The sequence below is a fragment of the Melanotaenia boesemani genome, chromosome 4, assembly GCF_017639745.1.
Source record: "Melanotaenia boesemani isolate fMelBoe1 chromosome 4, fMelBoe1.pri, whole genome shotgun sequence".
NCBI lineage: Eukaryota > Metazoa > Chordata > Actinopteri > Atheriniformes > Melanotaeniidae > Melanotaenia > Melanotaenia boesemani.
Window position 1 is genome coordinate 29,958,309 of NC_055685.1, and position 21,363 is coordinate 29,979,671.

The 21,363-nt window shown below is 37.7% G+C and overlaps 3 protein-coding genes across 6 annotated transcripts in view; 1 reads left to right on the top strand and 2 right to left on the bottom strand.

The window, feature by feature from the left end:
* Positions 1-20,542, top strand: part of LOC121637708 — a 33,816-nt gene extending 13,274 nt beyond the window's left edge. Inside the window, exons 7-8 of one of the 2 annotated variants that reach the window (XR_006009928.1) lie at positions 19,918-20,046; positions 20,402-20,542. Coding sequence is in view for 1 of the 2 variants with exons in the window: in XM_041981937.1 (XP_041837871.1) it covers positions 19,918-19,957 (40 nt within the window). In the remaining variant the exon portion in view is untranslated. Of the gene's footprint in view, positions 1-19,917; positions 20,054-20,401 lie in introns of those variants that run through there. The other variant, XM_041981937.1, reaches the window with a different exon arrangement.
* On the bottom strand, positions 6,449-10,037 carry si:ch211-286b5.4 (afadin- and alpha-actinin-binding protein). Of its 2 annotated transcripts, none has more exons than XM_041981939.1 (13): positions 9,375-10,037; positions 9,217-9,275; positions 8,985-9,088; positions 8,841-8,909; positions 8,638-8,761; positions 8,472-8,550; positions 8,250-8,370; positions 7,836-7,980; positions 7,641-7,744; positions 7,403-7,564; positions 7,116-7,227; positions 6,874-7,039; positions 6,449-6,630 (listed from the first exon to the last, which is right to left on the bottom strand). In XM_041981939.1, the coding sequence occupies exons 2-13, from the start codon at positions 9,266-9,268 to the stop codon at positions 6,534-6,536; spliced, it is 1,335 nt and encodes a 444-aa protein (XP_041837873.1). In that variant the 5' UTR covers positions 9,269-9,275; positions 9,375-10,037; the 3' UTR covers positions 6,449-6,533. The 2 variants fall into 2 exon arrangements, with proteins under 2 accessions (XP_041837873.1, XP_041837872.1); XM_041981938.1 differs by having other exon boundaries at positions 8,193-8,370; positions 9,375-9,911.
* si:ch211-286b5.5 (uncharacterized protein LOC100003596 homolog) lies at positions 10,204-14,707 on the bottom strand. 2 transcript variants are annotated; one of them, XM_041981944.1, is made up of 3 exons: positions 14,554-14,707; positions 13,954-14,080; positions 10,204-11,400 (listed from the first exon to the last, which is right to left on the bottom strand). In XM_041981944.1, the coding sequence occupies exons 1-2, from the start codon at positions 14,641-14,643 to the stop codon at positions 13,955-13,957; spliced, it is 216 nt and encodes a 71-aa protein (XP_041837878.1). In that variant the 5' UTR covers positions 14,644-14,707; the 3' UTR covers positions 10,204-11,400; position 13,954. The 2 variants fall into 2 exon arrangements, with proteins under 2 accessions (XP_041837878.1, XP_041837876.1); XM_041981942.1 differs by having other exon boundaries at positions 10,204-11,397; positions 14,554-14,706.
* Positions 20,543-21,363: the final 821 nt, after the last annotated feature.

Sequence of the window (21,363 nt, forward strand, 5' to 3'; positions counted from 1 at the left end):
AAATGTTTGTTTATTTGAAAAAAAGTTTTGAAATTAAGAAAATTTAAATTGAAAATGAAAGTCAAGTTGTTATTGTGAACTTTGAAAAAGAAATAATTGTATTCAAGATAAAACAAAGTGTACCAAATGTTTATAATAAATTTAATTACAATTGGATTATGTTTAGCATTTTTTAAACAATTTTTTAAAAATTAATTTTTCATATTGATTTTGTTTTCCATGTTTGAGCTTTTTTTTCTATCAGCTTTAAAATAATCTTTTTTCAAATTAATATTCTTTCTGTAATGTTCAAAACCTTATTTACAGTTTCAGATTTTTATTTCACCTTTAGATCATTTTTTCAAACCTTCAGATTCCTGTTTTTCAGTTTCAAACTTTTGGCCCTGATCTGGCGTGATGGGCGGGGCTAAAGAAAATAAGGGCGTGAAATCATGACTGACAGCACAACTCAGTTGCCTCTAACATGTTGCCTTCAGGAAACGTGGAAATTGGCAAAATCTACGAAACACCTTCTGCACATTATTATTATACAGTTGATAGAAAATACATCATGTGCCACCAGTAAAGCTCAGTTATTAAAGCTGTTCCAGTTAGTACTGTGTCCAAATCACCCTGTAAGAATGATAAATTATTAGCAGTTTCCTCAAACACACGCTAGAAGTTGACATTTCCCATGCCCCCCAAAGTGACCTTCAGTGAACGTTGTACTTCCCTGAAAGATGGCGTCCTCTTCGGGTAACGATGTCGGCGCGAACAATCAGGTAAGTGTTTAATTTTCGAATAATTACACCGCGAAATAGTTCTAATTGTTTTAATATTTGTGACACAACGAGATAAGTAAAGGGAGAAGTCCAGAGTATGCATGTGCAGAGCCGTTAGCACCATTGTAACTTGAAACCTTTGATTCTCGTACCTGTTGCTCTCGTCAGCCGACATCGGATTTACTTTGTAGATTGATTGATAAGGACAGGCGATCTTTGAATGATAAAATTTATATAAGTATAATATATAATAAGTATAAGTTTCTTGTTAATGGGATGTTTGCTAATGGTATAGCCACAAAGGAAATTGAGAGAAATGGAAGCTGACCATCCCCACAAATATGCAAACTTTTGCACTGACTTGATTACAAACACTGATATGTATTATTAACATAATTAGGGACCTTTTGAGGGTCTGTCAAGAGCTCATTTACAACTATCAGTATTGCTGTAGGAGCAGCTGAATACAGCACAGGTCCTTCCTTAGTCTTAATACAACACAGAAAATTGTAGAAAAGCAAAAACTGTACCAACTATGTAGGTTTTTTTTTTTTTTTTTGTTAAAAAAAAAAAGATGATAACAATTGAGTCCCTGCAGGATCTTTGTTTATGCAACATCCCATATTAATGCTTAATGTTAATGCTTACTTATTGCAAGTTGTACAGCCCTCATAATTTCCTTATGTTTTCTCTACATATGGATTACCTTTGCTGATATCTGTTTGTCAGAATGTCAACTACAGCTCAACAGTGGCAGCAGCTGCACAGAACCTTATTACAGTGCTCACTCAGAACCCTTCTCAGGGACAGCACCAGCCAGCACAAGGAGCTTAGATTGCAGCCAATGCTGGAACAACTTAGGGAAGGTTTGCAGCTGTATGACCTTCTTGAGCTGATTAAGCAGCACCCAGATACCTGCCAGCCTCTCTTTGTCCAAAGGGAAGATGTTAAAGTGAGTCCAAACTTAGTTTCTTCTTAAAATGGATTTGTCTATAAAGTATTTACCTTTTGTGACACAGAAAAATATAAAAGATTAAATAATTTGCTTTGTAATCTAATCATAGGTTAATGCAGAGTTTGTCATGGCATCCATTCACCCTCAGCTGAGTGAAAAGGGAACCACCAGGCATCAAGTTGAGCTGGAGATGCTTAATTTCATCCAAGACTTTCCTTACGAATCATTCTTACAGGGTGATTTGGACACAGTACTAACTGGAACAGCTTTAATAACTGAGCTTTACTGGTGGCACATGATGTATTTTCTATCAATTGTATAATAATAATAATGTGCAGAAGGTGTTTCGTAGATTTTGCCAATTTCCACGTTTCCCGAAGGCAACATGTTAGAGGCAACTGAGTTGTGCTGTCAGTCATGATTTCACGCCCTTATTTTCTTTAGCCCCGCCCATCACGCTAGATCAGGGCCAAAAGTTTGAAACTGAAAAACAGGAATCTGAAGGTTTGAAAAAATGATCTAAAGGTGAAATAAAAATCTGAAACTGTAAATAAGGTTTTGAACATTACAGAAAAAATATGAATTCGAAAAAAGATTATTTTAAAGCTGATAGAAAAAAAAAGCTCAAACATGGAAAACAAAATCAATATGAAAAATTAATTTTTAAAAAATTGTTTAAAAAATGCTAAACATAATCCAATTGTAATTAAATTTATTATAAACATTTGGTACACTTTGTTTTATTTTGAATACAATTATTTCTTTTTCAAAGTTCACAATAACAACTTGACTTTCATTTTCAATTTAAATTTTCTTAATTTCAAAACTTTTTTTCAAATAAACAAACATTTTGGCCCTAATTTAGCTCCATACAAACATGCCATACGTCTCGTGCGCAATTGGGGACAGGCTGCACTTAAAAGACTTTAGTCCATTTTCAGTTACCGCATTTGGTTTGTTAATGTAACAAAATTAGGGAGAGGGAGAGCGAGAGAGAGAGAGAAAAGATATGGCATCAGAAATTTTATGCCAGGATTACACTGCTGCCATTTCAGCAAACATTTGTGATTTATTGGAGCTAGAGGCCTAGTTACAGTTTTGAAAGCACACTCATTTAATTACAAATTTATATAGCTAATTTTGCTCAGTGATTTAAAAAAAAAAAAACATTATGAAACCATATAGGTAAATTGAGAGCAAATTATAATTAACAATGACGACCTGGCAACTGTAAAACGTAACATTGGTTTTAAAATAATAGATTTTGTGGATGGAATTTAATTTGAATATAGTTGTTGTACTTTAGAGAAGTCACATGTACTTTGCACTCCAAAGCACATATGATTTATTTAAAATTAGTACTAATAACAACAAATAGTACTAATAACAATGAACATTAGATTTGTGTGTCTGTATTTTCTCTTATGCTAATTTCCAGTCCCAATCAAATCAAAAGCAAAGTGCTTTAATAAAGACAAATTCCGAATCTATCTATCTATCTATCTATCTATCTATCTATCTATCTATCTATCTATCTATCTATCTATACTCTGACTTCTAGTTTCTGTCTCCTTAACTGAAACATCAATATAAAACCATAACTAGAGATAAACATCTGGAAATAAAAATTTGGCCTGACACTGAGGTGAGGAAACAATATCTGTCCACACCAGGAGCCGCCTCACCAAGGACCACAGATGGCATCACCATAGGAAACCGTCCAAATGAGGGCATGCGGGGGCCCCACACCACAGCCAGGGCTGCAGTGCAGGACCCCACCAACCACCCCAACTAGTGCAGTTTCTACAGCAACGACCCGCAGACCAAGTAGACATCGCCCCTATTGCGGAGGATCCCCATGATGAAATCACTGAAGTTAAAAAGTTAAAACAAGATAAAAAATAAACCTAAAAACAATAAGAACAAATAAGAACCCCCCCCAAATAAACCTAAAATAGTAAGTACATAACAAATAAGTACACACACACACACACATATATATATATATATATATATATATATATACATATATGCTTATAAGCTCTGCTATAAGCTACGCTAAAAAGGTAGGTCTTGAGCCTCTTTTTAAAAACATGAACAGTCTCTGCAGCACCAGTCATACAGTGACTGGACAGCTCGTAGGGGTCCAGCACTCCATACTCCTGGAAGACCCCCACAGGAGTCCCCAGGGGACACGGTCAAACGCCTTCTCCATATCCAAAAAGCACATGTAGACTGGTTGAGTAAACTCCCATGTCCCATCCAAGACCTTGTAGAGTTGGTCTGCTGTTCCATGACCAGGACGAAAAACCACATTGCTCCTCCTCAATCCGGGTTTAACCATCCAACAGACCCTCCTCTCCAGCACCCCTGAATAGAACTTGTTGACAGATGCACCCAATTATTGTTTTGTGTTTTGTAGACTTGCGACCATTCTTGTTTTATGTTATTGTTTATTGATTTGTGAATGTGTATTTTCACTTCCTAAGTTTTTTGTCTAAGATTTATTGGTAAATTTAGTTTCTGTGCTTTACACGAATCTTGACTCAACGCGGAACCGTTGTGAAGTTTGGATCTTCCAACAGACCTTACCAGGGAGGCTGAGGAGTGTGATCCCCTTGTAGTAGGAGCAAACTCTCCGGTCCCCCTTTTTTGAAGAGGGGGGCTACTGCCCCAGTCTGCCAGTTCAGAGGAACTGTCGCCAATGTCCATGCAATGCTGCAGAGGCATGTCAACCAAGACAGCCCTACAGCATCCAGAGCCTTAAAGACACTGGGCAGACTTCATCTACCCCTGGTGCCCTGCCACTGAGGAGCTTTTTAACCACATCAGCGACCTCAACCCCAGAGATGGGAGAGCCAACACCAGGGTCCCCTGACTCTGCTTCCTCGTCAGAAGACCTGTCAGTGGGATTGAGGAAGTCTTTGAAGTATTTCTTCCCAAGTTGAAGTCAGCAGCCCCCCATCCCTACTGTACACAGTGTTAATGGAGCACTGCTTCCCCCTGGTGGACCAGAATCTCCTTGAAGCCGTCCGGAATTCCTCCTTCAGCTTGACGACATCCCTCACTGCTACTGTTCACCAATGATTTTGGGGATTTCCGTCAGAACAGGCACCAATGACCTTACAGGTACAGCTCCAGTTGGCCGCCTCAAATATAGATGCACAGAACACAGCCCACTCTGACTTAATGTCCTCTGCCTCACCCGGGATATGGTCGTAGCTCCATTTTTCCATTTAATTTAAACTTCATGCATCATTTTTGTCCTTTTGAGAAAATTCTTCCTCTTAATCATCATTTCAGATGTGTTAGTGCTTATGGCACATTTTTTGGCAGCGTCTTTCTTCACAAGTTTTATAATACTGCTGTTAATTTCATAAACAGCATTTCATGCATAGGCCTACAATGCGTCTGATTTGAATGGTGAACAGTAAAATGTCCTATTTTACTATTAACTAAAAAAATGACACCCTGACATCACAAAATGTATTTCGATTATATATCTTTTAGATTAAAACAATGTGGGTTTTACGCAACTTAATGGGACACTATGGTCCCAAAACAAATTATGACAGGGATTGGGGTGAATGACAGCATCATCTTCTCTTGATACTGAGCTCGGTCTCACCTGAAAAGACTGGAAGCACTGTGAGAATCATTGATTTCTTCAGGGCTTTCAGCACCACTGCCTAACAAACTGGAGCACACAGGGGTGGATCTGCACCTCACAGCCTGGATCCTGGTCTAACTCATCAACCTTCTATATTATGTCAGGACATAGGACTGTGTGTTGGACTAGCTTGTCTCCAGTCCTCGGGACCTCCCCACCAGCAGTGGTTCTTTCCCTCTTCATTCTCTACTTTGCAGACTTATCCACCTGTAATCCACACAAGTTCTCTGACCGTTTTCACAGCCTCACAGATGAAGATGGCAGGGAGTATGAAGAACTCATGCAAGGTTTTGTGGACTACCTCCAGATCAAAGACAGAAAACCAAAGGACTAATGGAAATGGACCAACTCCTTTCCAGCACCAGTGAATATACAGGGAATGGGCATTGAATATAAGTACCTGGGTGTTCACTTGAACAATAAACTGGATGCTGAGCACTTTACAGGAAAGGCTAGAAAAGACTAAGGTCTTTTGGAGTGCTGTGGGTGCTTAAAGACCTTGTATAACTCTGTAGTGAACTGAATTGAAAGTATTACTTGAACATAAAAACAAATTAACAGGAAAACAAAACCAAAAGGAATATACAAAAAATGAAAAGTCTTTGTCCAAAGGGAGCAGGAAGAAGCCAGTGCTTAATGAATCCCACCCCCTCGCAACACACCATGAACTGATATACCTAATATACTTATCACAAAGATCTATGGCTCAATATCAATGGTATCAATTGCAATGACATCAGTAATGTAACTACTCATACACAAAAACTTACATTTTATAGCCCCCCCCCCCACCCCACCACCAGCTCTCTGGTTGAAAAGATTTGGGATGTTGAATGTTAGTACATGTTTTAACTTTAAACATGATCTGTGCTGTGAAGAACTGAGCAATACAGAATATGGAGTGAATTATAATAGAAAAGCAACTTAATTTATGACTGCAATGTTTTTTGATACTTTGTGTCTAATGTAAGGCTTCCAGAGTTTATCAAGTATTAAAGTTGACATGCAGTTGGAGTGTGATGGCTAAGCTACATACAGTATATTTAAAGAAAAAAACAGCAGTGAAAAACATAAAATCACTTTATTATGTTAAAATAGGAAATATAGTAATACAATTTAATTTTTGGGGTGCACCATCAGTACTCTATTAAAATGACAAGTCCATATGTTGAGCCCAAGGTGAGCAAACTCTCCTACATACCCCACTATCCCACATCTCCAATTGGTGGTCAACATCTCTGGACCTGAAAGAAAGAAGTGAATAGAAGGCGGCAAAGTTAAATTAGAACAGCCAATCCAATGTAGTTTGAATATGAGCAATTTTGATTTATAATAAAAAAAAAGGAAAGCCATGGATCGTATAGATGACATTTGCTAATGCGTACTAGTGAAACTCAAACATGCATTTTATTGAGGCAATGTCTACAGTATTAGTGCAGTTAGGAAGATTTTAGGTACTCTAACATGGAAGCTGAATGTCCACCAACCTGCCATCAGACATATTGAGGGCAGCATACAACTCAGGAGTACTGGGGGTTTGCACTCTCACGGTTCCCTCATGTAATCCAGGAATGGCCACATTGCTGGAGTCAGCAGATGATGGAGTAATGGGACGACAGCCAGACATGTTGGCGGGTCCCATGCAAGAGAAGTCTGAAGTCACATGTGTATTTGTTTTATTTACAGACAGACACCATTTTACTACATTAAAAAGCTTAACCTCACTCACTGAGGACAGTGCTCTCTCTGCTGCTGTTTGGCACTCCTTTGCACATCAGAGGCGAGTCACAGAGATATTGCTGCTTTACAAAAGAAGCTTTCTGTTGTTCAAAGTCTCGGCGCTGTAGATGCAAGAAAAATAAGCATGTCCCCAATAAGAAGTAGGATTTATGCATGAATGTGCTATTTAAATAAGGAAACACTTGAAAACCAAAAACAAAAAAAGAACTTACAGTTCACACACTAATGGACACGATGTCCCAAAAAGGCCACTACATTGTTGTCTCACTTTCTTACTTCGTGGCTTAGTCGGATGGCGGCATCAGTGAAAGCCTTGCGCTCTCTTTCAAAAGTCCTCTTCTGATGATGCAGCTCTCCCCAGCACATCTGAAGACGCTCCCACTCTTCCAAAAAGTAGGAATCCGAGAGTTCAGAAGGGACGGGAGATGCAAGGCTATCCTATAGGATTAACCCAGAATGGATCTCTGGGTCTGACATGAGTAAGATGTCACTTAAAGATACTGATAAGTCATACCTGCAGCAGTTGCTGCTGTAATCTGACAAGTTGGTGACTCCCTCTAAGCTCAGCTTCTAGTTGAGCCAGTAGCTTGTCATGGTCGGTACCAGCAGCAGTTTGACCTGCAGACAGTGAATTCCTTCGTCATCACTGGTTTGGCCAAATTTAAACATTTACATTTAACTGCTTTGAAGCTTTAACATAGAAGTTTACCATCAGACAGCACGCCTTGCAGTTTCTTCTGTACTTGCCTCCAACTCTGAACAACTCCTCCAGTCACATGTTCACCAAGTGCCACTTCAGTTTGATCCAGCTTTTTATCTCCATCTTGGGCCACATTTGCCAAGTCTGACAGGGACTAATACATTGAAAGTATTTGAGATGGTTTTCAGTGATTTCAAGAAACATTCAAAGTCCAAAATAAGGGGTTAAATAAGTACTTTTTAGGGGGGGCAAAAGTCAATCATTTCCAGGGTCAACAATAAATTACAATAGTTATACTTTGATACGATTCCATACCTCCTGAAAGTCATTTTCTCTATAGGACTTTTCAGATTGCAGTTAACTCACTTGAAATGATCCTTTTTGGCTACATTTCCTGTGACATTTGTTAAGCTCTCTCCTGACCTGCTCCATATCCTTTCTTAGCGCATGCAGTAAAGTGGTTAGACTGTGGCGTAGCTTCATCGCCTCTCTTAGCTCTGCCTCTCTGCGCTCCAGCATCAGCTGAAGCGCTGCTTCTTCTCGTCTACAAGTTTGCGGGGGAAAAATAAAAAAAAAAAAAAAAAAAAAGTAATGACTGAAAAGGGCAAAAAAATGAAAAGTTATGAGAACTGCCTGCCTGCTTACCTTGCTGCAAACCTGAGAGATTTGTTCAACTGCTCCCTCTTGCCCCTGCCACTGGGTGGCAAGTTTAAAACTTCTAAGGCTGGATAGAAAAAGCACGTGTTAGATGTTTAAGCCATAAGCTAAAACATGATTGTGGATTATTGCGTGAGTTTGACAGGAGTCTCACAGGGTCCTTTGTCTCTGGGTCTGTCAACCAGCTTTGATAGCTTCTCCTTCAGCCTATTACTGAGCAGCTCTCGACGTTTTAGCTCAGCCTCCTGCTGGTTAAATTGGAGCTGCAGACGGGAGCACTGACCGGAAGAAAGAGCTTTTTAAGAAGAGGACAGGACATATTCAAATAGTGATCATTCACACATCCATACACCTCACCTTGACCCATTCACATCTCAACATGTCCTGAAGCCTGGCCACATGCTCATCCATCTCTTTCAGTTGCTCCTGCAAGATATAAGATTACTTTTCCTGATAATCTGATGTTCTAATCAGTTAAATTAATCTAATGTTTCCCCTCACCCTGAGAGATTCTCCTTGATCAATGTGCTCCTCTCTCTCTTTCAACCAGGAGGGGCTCTGAGGGTGCTCATTCAAGGGCTTGCTATCCATTCGCAGATAGGAGTCTAAAGTGTGGCATACAACAGAGAAACACAATAAAAAGAAGATATTGAATTTAAAAAAAAGGGGGGGAAGGGGGTTTGAAGAGTTTAGATAATAAATGTGCATTTCAGGTAGAAATTGAGGCAATTACAACAGTAATCCTGCTCTTCTTCAACTTTCTTCGGGCCAAACCTGGAAGCCATCTAGCTGCTAAACTCACACAAAGTAATTTTACACATACAAATTCAGATGGTGTGCATATATTATTCCAGTAAACACGGTTTCATAATCATTTACAAATATCCATACCTGAGGAGCCAAACCTTCCCAGCTGGAAGCAGCTTCTTTTATTTCCAGGTGACAACACTTCTAATTACTCACAATGGACCATGGGTTGATGTTTGGATGAACTAATCAGGTTTCCTCCTAAAAACTCATGTTCAGGTTGATTATTGTGTCAAGAGATCATGGACTTGAGCAAAGTTGACATTTAAACCTTCATTAATATCTTTAAAACATAAGCATTACAAACATTTTGATATAATTTTCTTAGATCTTTACTTAGGCCTTTTCTGGGGTAATTAGCCAAAATGTCCACATGGGAGGAGCAACCCCTACACAGTGACGCTTCCAGACTGTTTCCTTTAGGTCAGTATCTAAATCAGGAATACTCAATTTAGTCCCATGAGGGCTGCAGGTTTTCAATCCGTCCTTGCACCAACACACATGAATCAAATTAATAAGTCATTGTGAAGAACTTCAAAAGTTGTTGGATCCATTTGAGTCAGGTGTGTTGGAGTGGTGACTAATTGAATACCAGGAGAACTGCGTCCCTCATACGACCAAATTGAGTATCCCTGATCTAAATCTTCCATAGAGCTGAAACACTATTAAATGGCTAAATTCCTACCATGCCAGCATGTGGAATCACTGAGTCAAATGGCTGAGTTCTCTTCTTTTTTTTTTTCCAGAAAGCACAAAGAAAATAAAAACAGGATGCATTGCCTTTTTTTTTTTTTTTTTTTTCTTCTTTACAAATATATCACATTTATCAATAAATCGGTCCAAGCAAGTTCACTTAGTGATTCTGGTGATGTCCTGCAAATTTCTGGCATGTCAACACAAACACATACCATAGTACATTTTTATTAGATCAAATAAACTGAGTTCAGCAGATAACTGTCACAAATGAGAGCCACTCTATCCAATTACCTCTGATTCTTCATGGATGATATTAGTGAAAATGCTCCAATTCATGTGACTGCTTTCACTGAAGCACTAAACTGAGGGCTTATGTCATAAAATGCACAGAAAATTTGAACCACATTACATGTTACATTCAAATATTTTTCTTCTTTTGCTATTTGCACACAGGTTTGATTTTTAAAACCACATGCAGCATTTTATCAGTGTCTGGAAAAAGTCATTTAACTTTCAGAAAGATACAAGCTGACAGCAGTAAAGGATTTGGTTGATTGGAGTGTGAATCCAGTGTGGAAAAAAATTAAAGCAACAAGCCACTGCAGCACGATTCATTAAATACATACAAAATATGAAGGATTTCAACAGGTAGAAACATTTTTGCATCTAAAGTGAATTAAACTCGCTACCACTATCCAAACTGTGAAAGGCCTTATTTTCTTCACAGAGATGCAACATGTACACAAAAAGAAAAGAAACTTTAACAGGCTGTTGCATATATTTATATATAGAAAGAACATTGGATTAAAGTTAATTCATCAATCACATACCCTTAGCAGATGGGGTTACTCTATGTTGTAGTACCTCAAGATTAACATAATGCATTTAACATAGTCTCTAATATGGGAGCAGCTGAAGGCACCAGTTTCGTTAAAATGGTCCTGGGATGTCAGCAAAACGTTACTAGTTTTTCTGTAGTGTTTTATATGACATGTTTCTATTCCTTAACAGCACCTGGATTAAATCTATGTGATTATTCCTTTGCATGCCACTCAAAATAACAGAGGAAAGTTCCTGTTTTACTGACTGAATACAGACCATGTTGAAGTCAGTAAATCAAGCATGGACATGTTGAGCACTGGGTAAACCAAAATTAATCATTAATCAGGTTAGTGTTGAGAACATTTTCTGTTCGTCATTTGTTGAACATGTAGAGTTTAGCTCTGCTTTAAGGTAACAGATGGGAGTTGTGATACCATTAGTTTTGGCAAACAAATGCCCCCTCCCCTTCAAACCCATGAGCACCATGTGCATCATCTCAAGATGAGGTGTTGACAAATCTGCGTTGACATCATTCAGAAGTGAAGAGAGAGTTTGCAGAAGAATCCAGAAATCCTTCATGTTCCTCGTGCTGCTGACAGAAAACAGAGAAAATTGAAGAAGACTTATTTTCATGGCTGAATTATATTCTGCTCAAGTGGTTTAATGTCAAAGGGGGACCTTAACCCCTTGAAATCCTGCAGTTTTCTCATTGTGGACCAACATTTTTAACTGAACTACTTTTTTTTGGCCCATTGCTAATGTAACAGGACTGGTTTTATTACTGGAGTACAGTTTAGCTTCAAAGATTTGCACCTGGTCTGAAATAAATGTTTACTGAATCTACAGTTATGATTGTAGTTTGGAATGATATGCATCATTCAGATCTCAAGAATTTGAGCTTTTCAATGATGTAGGAAAAGTGTAGGTACTTAGAAGGCAGATTGAGTAAAATACATATTTATTTGTCATGTTCCACCCATGGGACGTCTGGTACCAAGAGCTTAATGGAAAAAAAATATTTCATTTTATTAGTAACAGCTAGTGTGATGACAAGACAAAAATGTAACTTAAAAATGTCATAGTGTTACATACCAACTACAAAACATTACAAGAGGATAACTTCACTTAACCACTTATACATATACAAGTGATTTTAAACTAAGAGTAAGCTGTTTGTACTAAGCAACATTTCCTATTTTGTAAGACAACAAATCAAAACAAATTAGCAGGGATATGTTCTCTTTCTGGCCTTGATTTGCAGCTATTTGAAAGAAAACCTGGGCTAAAATGCTGAGCCGAACAGGAAAGGAAATTCTACACTGCAGCAATTTTCTTGAAGAAAAATCTACCGTGAGAGTTGAGAGTCTTTCTGGAGAACGAAGTTCCTTATATATACTAAAGAAATAAACCCTAACAGTGACTGACAGTCATCTGGCTTCTGTCTCCAATGAAAAAGGGTACAGTTGGTTTTCCTGTTTCATCAAATGAACCTTTGCATTTATTGGCTTCATCTATAATCAGCACTTATATAAATATAACACCCAGGTGGGCACCTGAATTTTCACTGGGTGCTATATGCTTCAGGCTACAGGCATATGCAGTGCCCTTATTTAGATTTGATAAGGAAAAAACAAGTTTTCTAACTGCAGGGTCTCACATGGAGGCATAAGAGTAACATGAGTACAAATCGAGAGATAAAGAGAGACATGATGGATCCAATTTACCAGCCGGCATGGAAGCCGGCAGCTCAGTCCAAGTCTTGAGGACTGAGTCCTCTGATCTGACCAAAAACATACTTTTTGTGTGTGTGTTTGTTTGTTTGTTTTTTTTTTTTTTTTTTTCTTTTGCTCCCAGAAAAACATTACTTGGCTGTTTTGGTCCTGAGGTACAGCTTTACAGGACTGTCCCTAAGAAAAAATTAAAGTGAGTAACTTCAGTTCTCTGTAATAGAACTGAAACAGGAATAAACCAAACAGGAATACTGGGTTGTTTGCGACTATCTGAAGCAAAACTAGCCACAACTTCAGCATGTCCTGATCCCTCCTTTAATATTTCAAGCCAAAATTTACAGGGATTGAAGCATTTTTAAAAAAATAAATAAATAAAGATTTTTACAAAAATGACATTTTCCTTAAAAAATACTTAATTGATAACGTATCCAAATCGTTACTGTGCTTTGGATGTTTGTTCCCATAAACCTCTAAAATCACATTAATTCTCTGTCGCACACATAAAAGACAAAAATAGTACATTTACATCGCTCACAAAAAGTTGGTGATATTTTAAATTTTTTGGTAAATTGAATGTGGAAAACAATGGAAAGCGAATGTGGCATTTGTGAGTAGAATCATGTATTATTATTTTCTTAATCTGAAAAAATTATTTAACCAAAAGCTTACAACAATGGTGGGCATAACACATGATAAAATGTAAATTTCTCAATAAATCGTCATGTGTTAGGTGCTTGATTCATGCTTCAGACATTTCTCTAGGATCACCTTGTTAGAGAACAGCATGTTAAGCAATAAGTACTGAAACTTTGAACAGATGTACATGTGCATTTACAAGTTTAGAGGTCAAATTAAGTTCACTCGTAAAGGGTACAGTACATTTTAGGTGGATTCTGACAACATATAAAAAAGATGAATATCCTTATCTTTTTGTGAATAGTGTATATGAAGCATAATTACACTTAATGCAAACAATAGATTGATTAAATACAAAAAGAGAGTCCAACCAGTCCAAACAGCAACAATAATAGCTCAAACGGAATTTAATTAGTCAATTGTGACAAGTTATTCACCAAAAATTCAACTAAAAAATTTGAAAAATTTAACTATGTATTAAAAATGTGTTAAAGAGACTTTAAATATCCCTTCATCCCAAACACCTATCCATCCATCGTCTATATCGCTTCATCCAGTTAAGGATCTCGGGGAAGCTGGAGCCTAACCCAGCATTTAGCAGATGAGAGGCAGGGTACACCGTGGACAGGTCACCAGTCCATTGCAGGGCCCCAAATACATAATGAATTAAAATATAAACTGAAAGTGAACGTGGCATTAAGCTCCTTACTAGTGTAATAAACTGTAGAAATTAGGGTTCTTCCATCTGGGAACCTTGCTGAAGCAATAGGCCAGCCTACCTCAGAACAGTGAGCAGGATTTTGGGGGTCTGAAGGGATTATCACTGGAAGGGACTCCCATCAGAAGAGGGTCCTTGGAAGCATTTTGCAAGCAGAAGTTTCTCAGATCAGCAGCAGCCTGGGACACCTGCAGAGTCGCACATATGGCGTGAGTGTGTGAAAACATCAACACTATAAACAGAATATTCGGCTCCAAACTCGGGCACAGCTCATTTTCTCATTTCCCTACGCAGACTAACGGCTCTTTTCTTTTTTGCATACTATTTGCAAGCAACGGAGTAACACACACGGGCGGGTGTGTCTAGTCTGGCATTTTCCCCAGAAATAAGTTAGCTCGTTTCCCTTTAAAACTAAAACAAGGAGATTTTGACATATGAGCGTTACGGTTCTGTCGAGAAGTGGCTTAGTACATAAACAGAGAAACTAATTCCTATTTTACACATGACAGAAAACAAAAACCTACATATATTTATTGGGTGCAACTTTTTGTGACAAACTGTTGCATCTATGACGAACGGAGTCTGCTCTGTGACATTTCCACTTTGTCTCCGCCATTCAACACAAGTCTTCCGTGTTTGTGTGTCATTGGGGAGTTCGTACCTTGATCCTCCGAATACTGGCCTCTAATCGAAGCTGCTTCACGGCCCTTTGAGCAACAATTAAGTTGCTGCTGGCATTGTTGTTGGACATGACGGCAGTTGTCGGTCTTCTCTTCTTTACAAACGGCCACAACAGAGCGGAAATGAGCCCAAACAGCTCTAAGCCCCTGAACTCGATTGGGAAATAACGTTTATATTTTGCCCCGCCCCTTAACAATTTCAAGCCATCCTAATGGAGGTCAAATCCGTCAATCAAAAGTAAAGTTAAAAGCCACACCCCTGAAAACACAGGCCACTATTTTGAGTTTCCTAGAGAGCAGAGGAGGGTAAATCATGACCTTCAGGCAAAACATAGTGATTTACCACCTCATATAACTCACGCTAGTTTGGCGGCACTTTCATTGAAATGTGAAATGTTGCTTTGACCACTTACGTTTGACCAGTCAGACAGTTAGAAATGACTGCAACAGGCTTAGCTGTGATGTCAAATTCCTGATATTTTATCATATTTTGCATATTTATGTGAACAACAACTATGTTTTTACCAAGAACACATCTAACAAAATAATTGATAATAAATGTAAGATACTACAGAAGCGTAGAGCTGTCACCCCAAATTAAAAACAAATTAGGACTTTAGCTTGATAATTTTATTGTAAAAACGTGAAACATGTCACGTTATAACATGATAGTTTATTGTAAAAATGTGATCAATCTTATTGTAAAAATGTGAAATGTATTTTGTTCCCATTTATTTATTTTATTTGGGTGGCAGCTTTATGCTTCCATAAATTATGCTAATTTTCTTGTTTTTTATTTTATAAACATTGCTTTACATTGACATCTAAATGAATTTCCATAAAGTATGCATAGAATAACCATATATATAACCATACTTACCTCAAACAGTTTTTATAACAAAGCGTTTTTACCTTAAACATGTATCACTGTACATGAACATTTCTTGATCCCAGTGATCAGTAACTCGGTAAGTACTAGGTGAGAGGCAGGGCACATCCTGGCCAGATTGCCAGTCCACTGCAGGATGTAAAAGCAAACACTCAAAACATACATATATACACACATTTACAAAGAAAACAATCAATACAAAAAAACAAAAAAACAAAAAAAAAACAAGGTCATATAACCTTGTGCACATGCTACAAGAAAGTGAATAAGAGCCTGTAAGGATTTCCATTTCCAGCATCCTTCTGTCAGAATCAAGCACGTAAGTTCGAAAGCAACATGCTTATAGACTGCAGTGGGTTCTTCAAGAGTGCATGTGTTAATAGTTCCTAAAAGAAAGGGAAGAAGCAGTCAAATTGAAAAAAAAAAATATAAGGCGACGGTTTATAAGAATCTTAGCAGCCACTCCAGATAATGGATGCAGCTGACAGCCAAAAGAGGTCGCCAAAGCTTACTGCTAAGGCAATGAAAGAAAAACTAAAAAAGGTTTAAAGCTAAAAGGAGAAGAAAATTGGCTCAACTTACTCGTAAAAAGGACGAGGTAGAAATGCTAGAGAAGGTCAGAGTAAATGGCCAGGTAATTAAAGAAGAGTTTTTGCACATCTTTGCTACATTCTTTAGAGAATTCAAGCAGCCCAATGCAGAAATAGATTTTGATGACGATAACAAGGAAGATAATCAGACTGGTTTGTCAAGAAACAGGATTGGGCCCGTCAGACATTGCAGTGTTCTTAAGGAAGATGATGTTGAGAACAAAGAAGGAGCTGGAGACGATGAAGATGATGTAAAACCTAGTGATAGCATCCCAGAAGTACTCATGTAGAAGCCAAAATAAGAGCTCATGCAGACTGTGAAGAAAATAAAAATGGCATAAATGAATATGTGAAGAGAGGCCAGGGTAGGGATGGCATGGAGGACTCTTGTAAACTGAAGGTGAACCTCTATGTGTATATACAAAGTCATGTATATGCACATAGAGGTGCATGAACCTTACCTCACCCCCACCCCCACAAACTGTTAAGCAGGAAGTCAGGGTTTTACCTGTTTAAGCAGGCAACACAACAGCATCCCTTCCTCAGTCCCAGCCTGCTGGTATGTCCGATGGCCTGTGCAATATGCAGCGGCAAAATGAGATAACAAAAATGCTAGTTAATCAGCAAAGCATGTCTCAGACTAAGATGAGAGACGTGGCTTTTATGGATGAGAGAAACAGCCCTAGTAATATGAAGAGTGTCATCTATAAATTCCAATTCAAACTGAAAGAACGGTGGCCATGTCACACATATGAAATCCAAAACAAAAAAGGGAGTTTGATTTACAGACCTAGTAATTTTCATCAGCTGGCAAGCAAGAGTTAGTAATGATTCACTTTTTGGAGATGTCTTGGAATCAAACTCTGAACAAAGACAAAGTCGAAGCCAACAACTAAGAAACACAATCCCAGGAGTAGCAGTTTTGCTACAAGTGTCATCTCAGCCAGCGGACATGCCGATGGAGAACAAGCATGGGAGAAAGGTCAGGGTACAGCCAAACTAGCTGATGCCTTGCAAACCCCCTGCACTTGTTGTCAAAAAGCAACCATATTTTGGAAGCTTGTGAAACGATAAAGAAACAGAGTCTTGAAGACAGAATAAAATTTCTAACATTCAAGGCCCTCTATTTTGGCGATTAATAGACAATGATGTATATATATATATATATATATATATATATATATATATATATATATATTAGTGCTGGGCAACGATTAAAATTTTTAATCGCGACTAATTGCATGACATGCTGCGATTAATCGCATTGTTACGCACAAAATGTCTCTTTCCTTTAAAAGAAGGCCTACAGCTACATAAAGAAAATGCAGTAATATTTGTTTTACAAACACTACATCAGGGGTCTCCAACCTGCGACCCTGAAGCTGCAAGCGGCTCTCTGGACCTTCCACAATGCCTCTAGATATGTGGCTAAAATATTTTTTTAAATCTGTCTTTCTTGTCATTAGGTTGGAAACCAGGGACTTTTTTTTCTTGTACATCATTTTCCACAAATATCTACATCTCTTAGAAGAAAGTCTGTTTATCCGCTTTTTTATAAAGGTTTTATGTTTTTCTTCTTTCTATCTTTCTATCTATCTATCTATCTATCTATCTATCTATCTATCTATCTATCTATCTATATATATATATATATATATATATATATATATATATATATATATGTATTAAGTTGCCTTTGCCTTGCAGCTCTAAAGGAGTTTTATTTAGCTGGCTGAGGGAAAATGGCTCTTTGGATTGAAAAGGCTGCAGACCCCTGCACTAAACACATAAACAGTAACAGTTAAAATATTTCTTCATATGTATTTATAAAATCAAATATGTATGAGAAAGAAGGATAAAAATTTTAGGATTTACTAACTAAAAGGTAAAAAGTCAGCAGGATGAATTTAAAGCTGTGAAGCTGCTTCCTTCTAAAAACAGAAGGAACAATATGTGATGAATATCAGCATCAGGTGAAAAGACAGAAAGCAGGATTAGAATCTCACAGCTTCTAGATGGTGAGGAGAGCGAAATATTCACAATATGCACAATAACTTCCATCCATGCACCTTTAGTGCTTCATTATGCAGATTGTTGGCCTATAAATTCTCTAAACTTTCAATTTTAGCTTGACTGCACCTACAGCCTCCGCTGCCGGGAGTTAAGGGGTTAACCTCTTGTTTCCGGGTGTTACGTCAGATGTGCAACTAAACATGTGTGGTAACCACAGAAAGTCCAGAATCTCAGCTTCTAGCTCAGCAAAACCATTTCTATCACCAACAAACACAGTTAAGACAACAAATAATTCAAAGATCAGTTTCACAAAGTCCGAAAAATATGTAAACACAGATGGATTTGATGTATCTTGATCAGGAGATGTGGAAAAATTGGCTTTCAGGCAAAAACGTCTCTGGACACTGACTTGAATAATAAAAAGAAGTTTGTTACAAAAGTTCAGACATCAAAACAGTTTTCTGCAGCAAAATCTGGAGGTCCCAAAACCAGAACGAAGACCTAAAGGCCTGATGTGGCGTTTTGTCTTATATAGGGTTTAAACAAAGAAAATTCCTCAGTCCTGTGTCCTCCAATCATAGAGTTTGCCTTTAGGATTCTCATTTGCATTGAATACATGTTCATGTGTGAATCCAGTCTGTAGGACAGAGAACTTTATATGGCAAAACCTGAGTGTGTATCCTACAAATGCTATGCTTAGATCCCTCAATGTCTCCCTTATCTATGACCCTTATTTATTAAATGAACGTACGATGGAAGTCTGTGCACACGACCATTTCTACGCATGGTTTGGCATTCATCAATTTGGACATGAACGTACAATCAAATCTCACGACAGATCTGAAATCATGTACCCAAATTTGAGTCAGTGTAGATTAGCGGTGCAGCACAGCAGATGCTAAAAATAATTACTGAACAAACCTCAAACTGTCATCTAAGTATTCAATGTTTAATTTTTAATTAATTTGCAAAAAAGGACATTAAAATGGATTTCCAAAACGAATAAAATAGCATACTGAAATGCTTGGAGTGCAGACCGATTCAAATGATTTGGGAAAATATGATAAACAGCCTAAGCCCCCACATGACAATTAGAATAGAAAGTCCTGTCCAGCATGGTAGCAGACAGAATAAGGGTCTGGCTGTTGTGTTGTGCCACAAAAATTTGCTTTGCCAAGGGAAGGCTCATCCTGATAATCTTATTTTGAATTATGAAGCTTGTTTAATCTTGCTGGACCTGACCAGAGGGGACAGAAAAAAGGAGATGTAAAAAGGAAATTAAAAGAAATAATCATAGAAGGCGCTGATCCTTCAATCCAACCTAACACCAGTTTGCCTGCCAGGAACACTTAAGTTAAAGACACTGTTCTTTACAAGCTACTCTGGGCGTACACCTACTAGGATGTGCCTGGTTCTTTTGTGAGGATCATGTTATTTGACTTCAGTGCTTTCAATACCCAAAGGCCTCCCATTCTGATTCTGTGTCGCCAGGGGACAAATTACCCAAGTTTGCCTACCTACCATACAGTGACGTGCGGTCAGGGGAGGCAGGTGAGGCACTGCCTCGCCTGTCAAGATAAAGAAAAAAAACACAATAAATATTAATATTTTTCAATCAATTAGTAGAGCAGGCCAATATGGTCATAGAACTTGCTGTTTTTAGTAAAAGAAAAACAGGCATGCATTATCTTACCATTACCGTGTGTGTTTGAGTGTGTGTTAAGTGTTAAAAGTGAAATAAGTATTGGTTCCATTGATCAACTGAATTCACTAAGAATAACTAAAAGGCCACCAGTAATCGCTCAATTTAGTATTTCTAACATGCTAACCTTTCTTTTTATTTGCTTTTCAAGGACACAGAAGAGTTTGAGGCAGGCCTTGTTGGGCATGTGATGAAAATTGCTATTATCGGTGACCGCTCCACCCCAGGATCTGACCACAAGACAGCAACCATTGTGGTTGAGGGAACCAAAATCCTGGAGGTAAAAGGATATCCCAAGGTGCTGTGCTTTGCTGATGGGCATAATATATGCTCTGAATTTGTGCTATAGCAAGGAACATAAATACACATTTGAAGTTTTTCAGAAGCTGTTCCTTGAAATTGATGGACTGCAAGCCAGTGCAAAAGTAATGAGTCTCAAGAATGGTATTTTCTGAACATTTCCCGTGTTTCACAGCACTATCAGATTATGTTGTTTTGGAGTTTGAAGTCTACTGAGGACGCTTTAAAACTGATGGTGTGACAGAAAAGGAAACACAAGGCAAACTTTGAGATTGTTTCTTTGTCAAGTTGCGTTTGAAATGCTGTATATTCATATGTATTTCTTGTATTGACAGCTGACAAAACAAAGATGTTGTTTAAAGAAACACATATTTTAGTCCACGGAGGGACTTTTACAGGGTAAGATACAAAGAATACAGTTTTTTTTATTTTTGGGAATGAATGCTATGGGCTTACTACGTATAACAACTTAGGAGAGTTTCATCACACATGTCTTGACTTTGATGTTATCTCACTGGAGACTCAGGTTTTGAGCAGGTCACAATTGTTTAAGATGTTTTGAGCTGTCCAAGATGTAGTATCTTCTATACTACCCTTAGAACCAGCTCAGTCTTTTATACTACACCATCATTTCACCCTCAAAGTGGTGTACTGATAGATGACCAAGCGTTCTGTTAACATTTTTCATATTGTTTCAAAGAATTATTTTTTTTTTGGACCTTTAGAAGATTGGTGGCCATTGAAAGTTAATGTTTAAAGAGCACTTGTTAAGAACTTTACTGTATTATTACAAAGTGTTTAAATATGTTTCACAATATGCTTTTAAATTTAACAGATTTACAGGTTAGGCACTGTGATTTTAAATATGTAAAGGCCTATAACTTTGCTGTGATAGCATAACTAAGTGTGCTTACTGCTTAATTTCGCAAAGCAATAAGGACAGTTTTGTTTATCAATAATTTCTGGGGCACTTTAAATCTATGTTGTTGTTGTTTTTTTCAAGATTTAAATGTTGTGTGTTCAAAAACACAGCTACAGTTTAAAACAAAAAAGTTAATTGTCAAACAATTTTGTTGTTGAACCAATTGATTTCTTGCAAACTAATGCAGGAACAAAAACATGAAAAAGTTCAAATTTGCTGAGGAAAATCTAATTGGAACAACTTTTATTTTAAATGGTAATCAACTTAAAAACCTCTAGTTCAATTTAGTTCATAACACTTAAAAATTCCTTTTAAAGAATGCAGAAAACATTTTGGCACACCTTGATTTTTATGAGTAATCAACTTAAAAACATG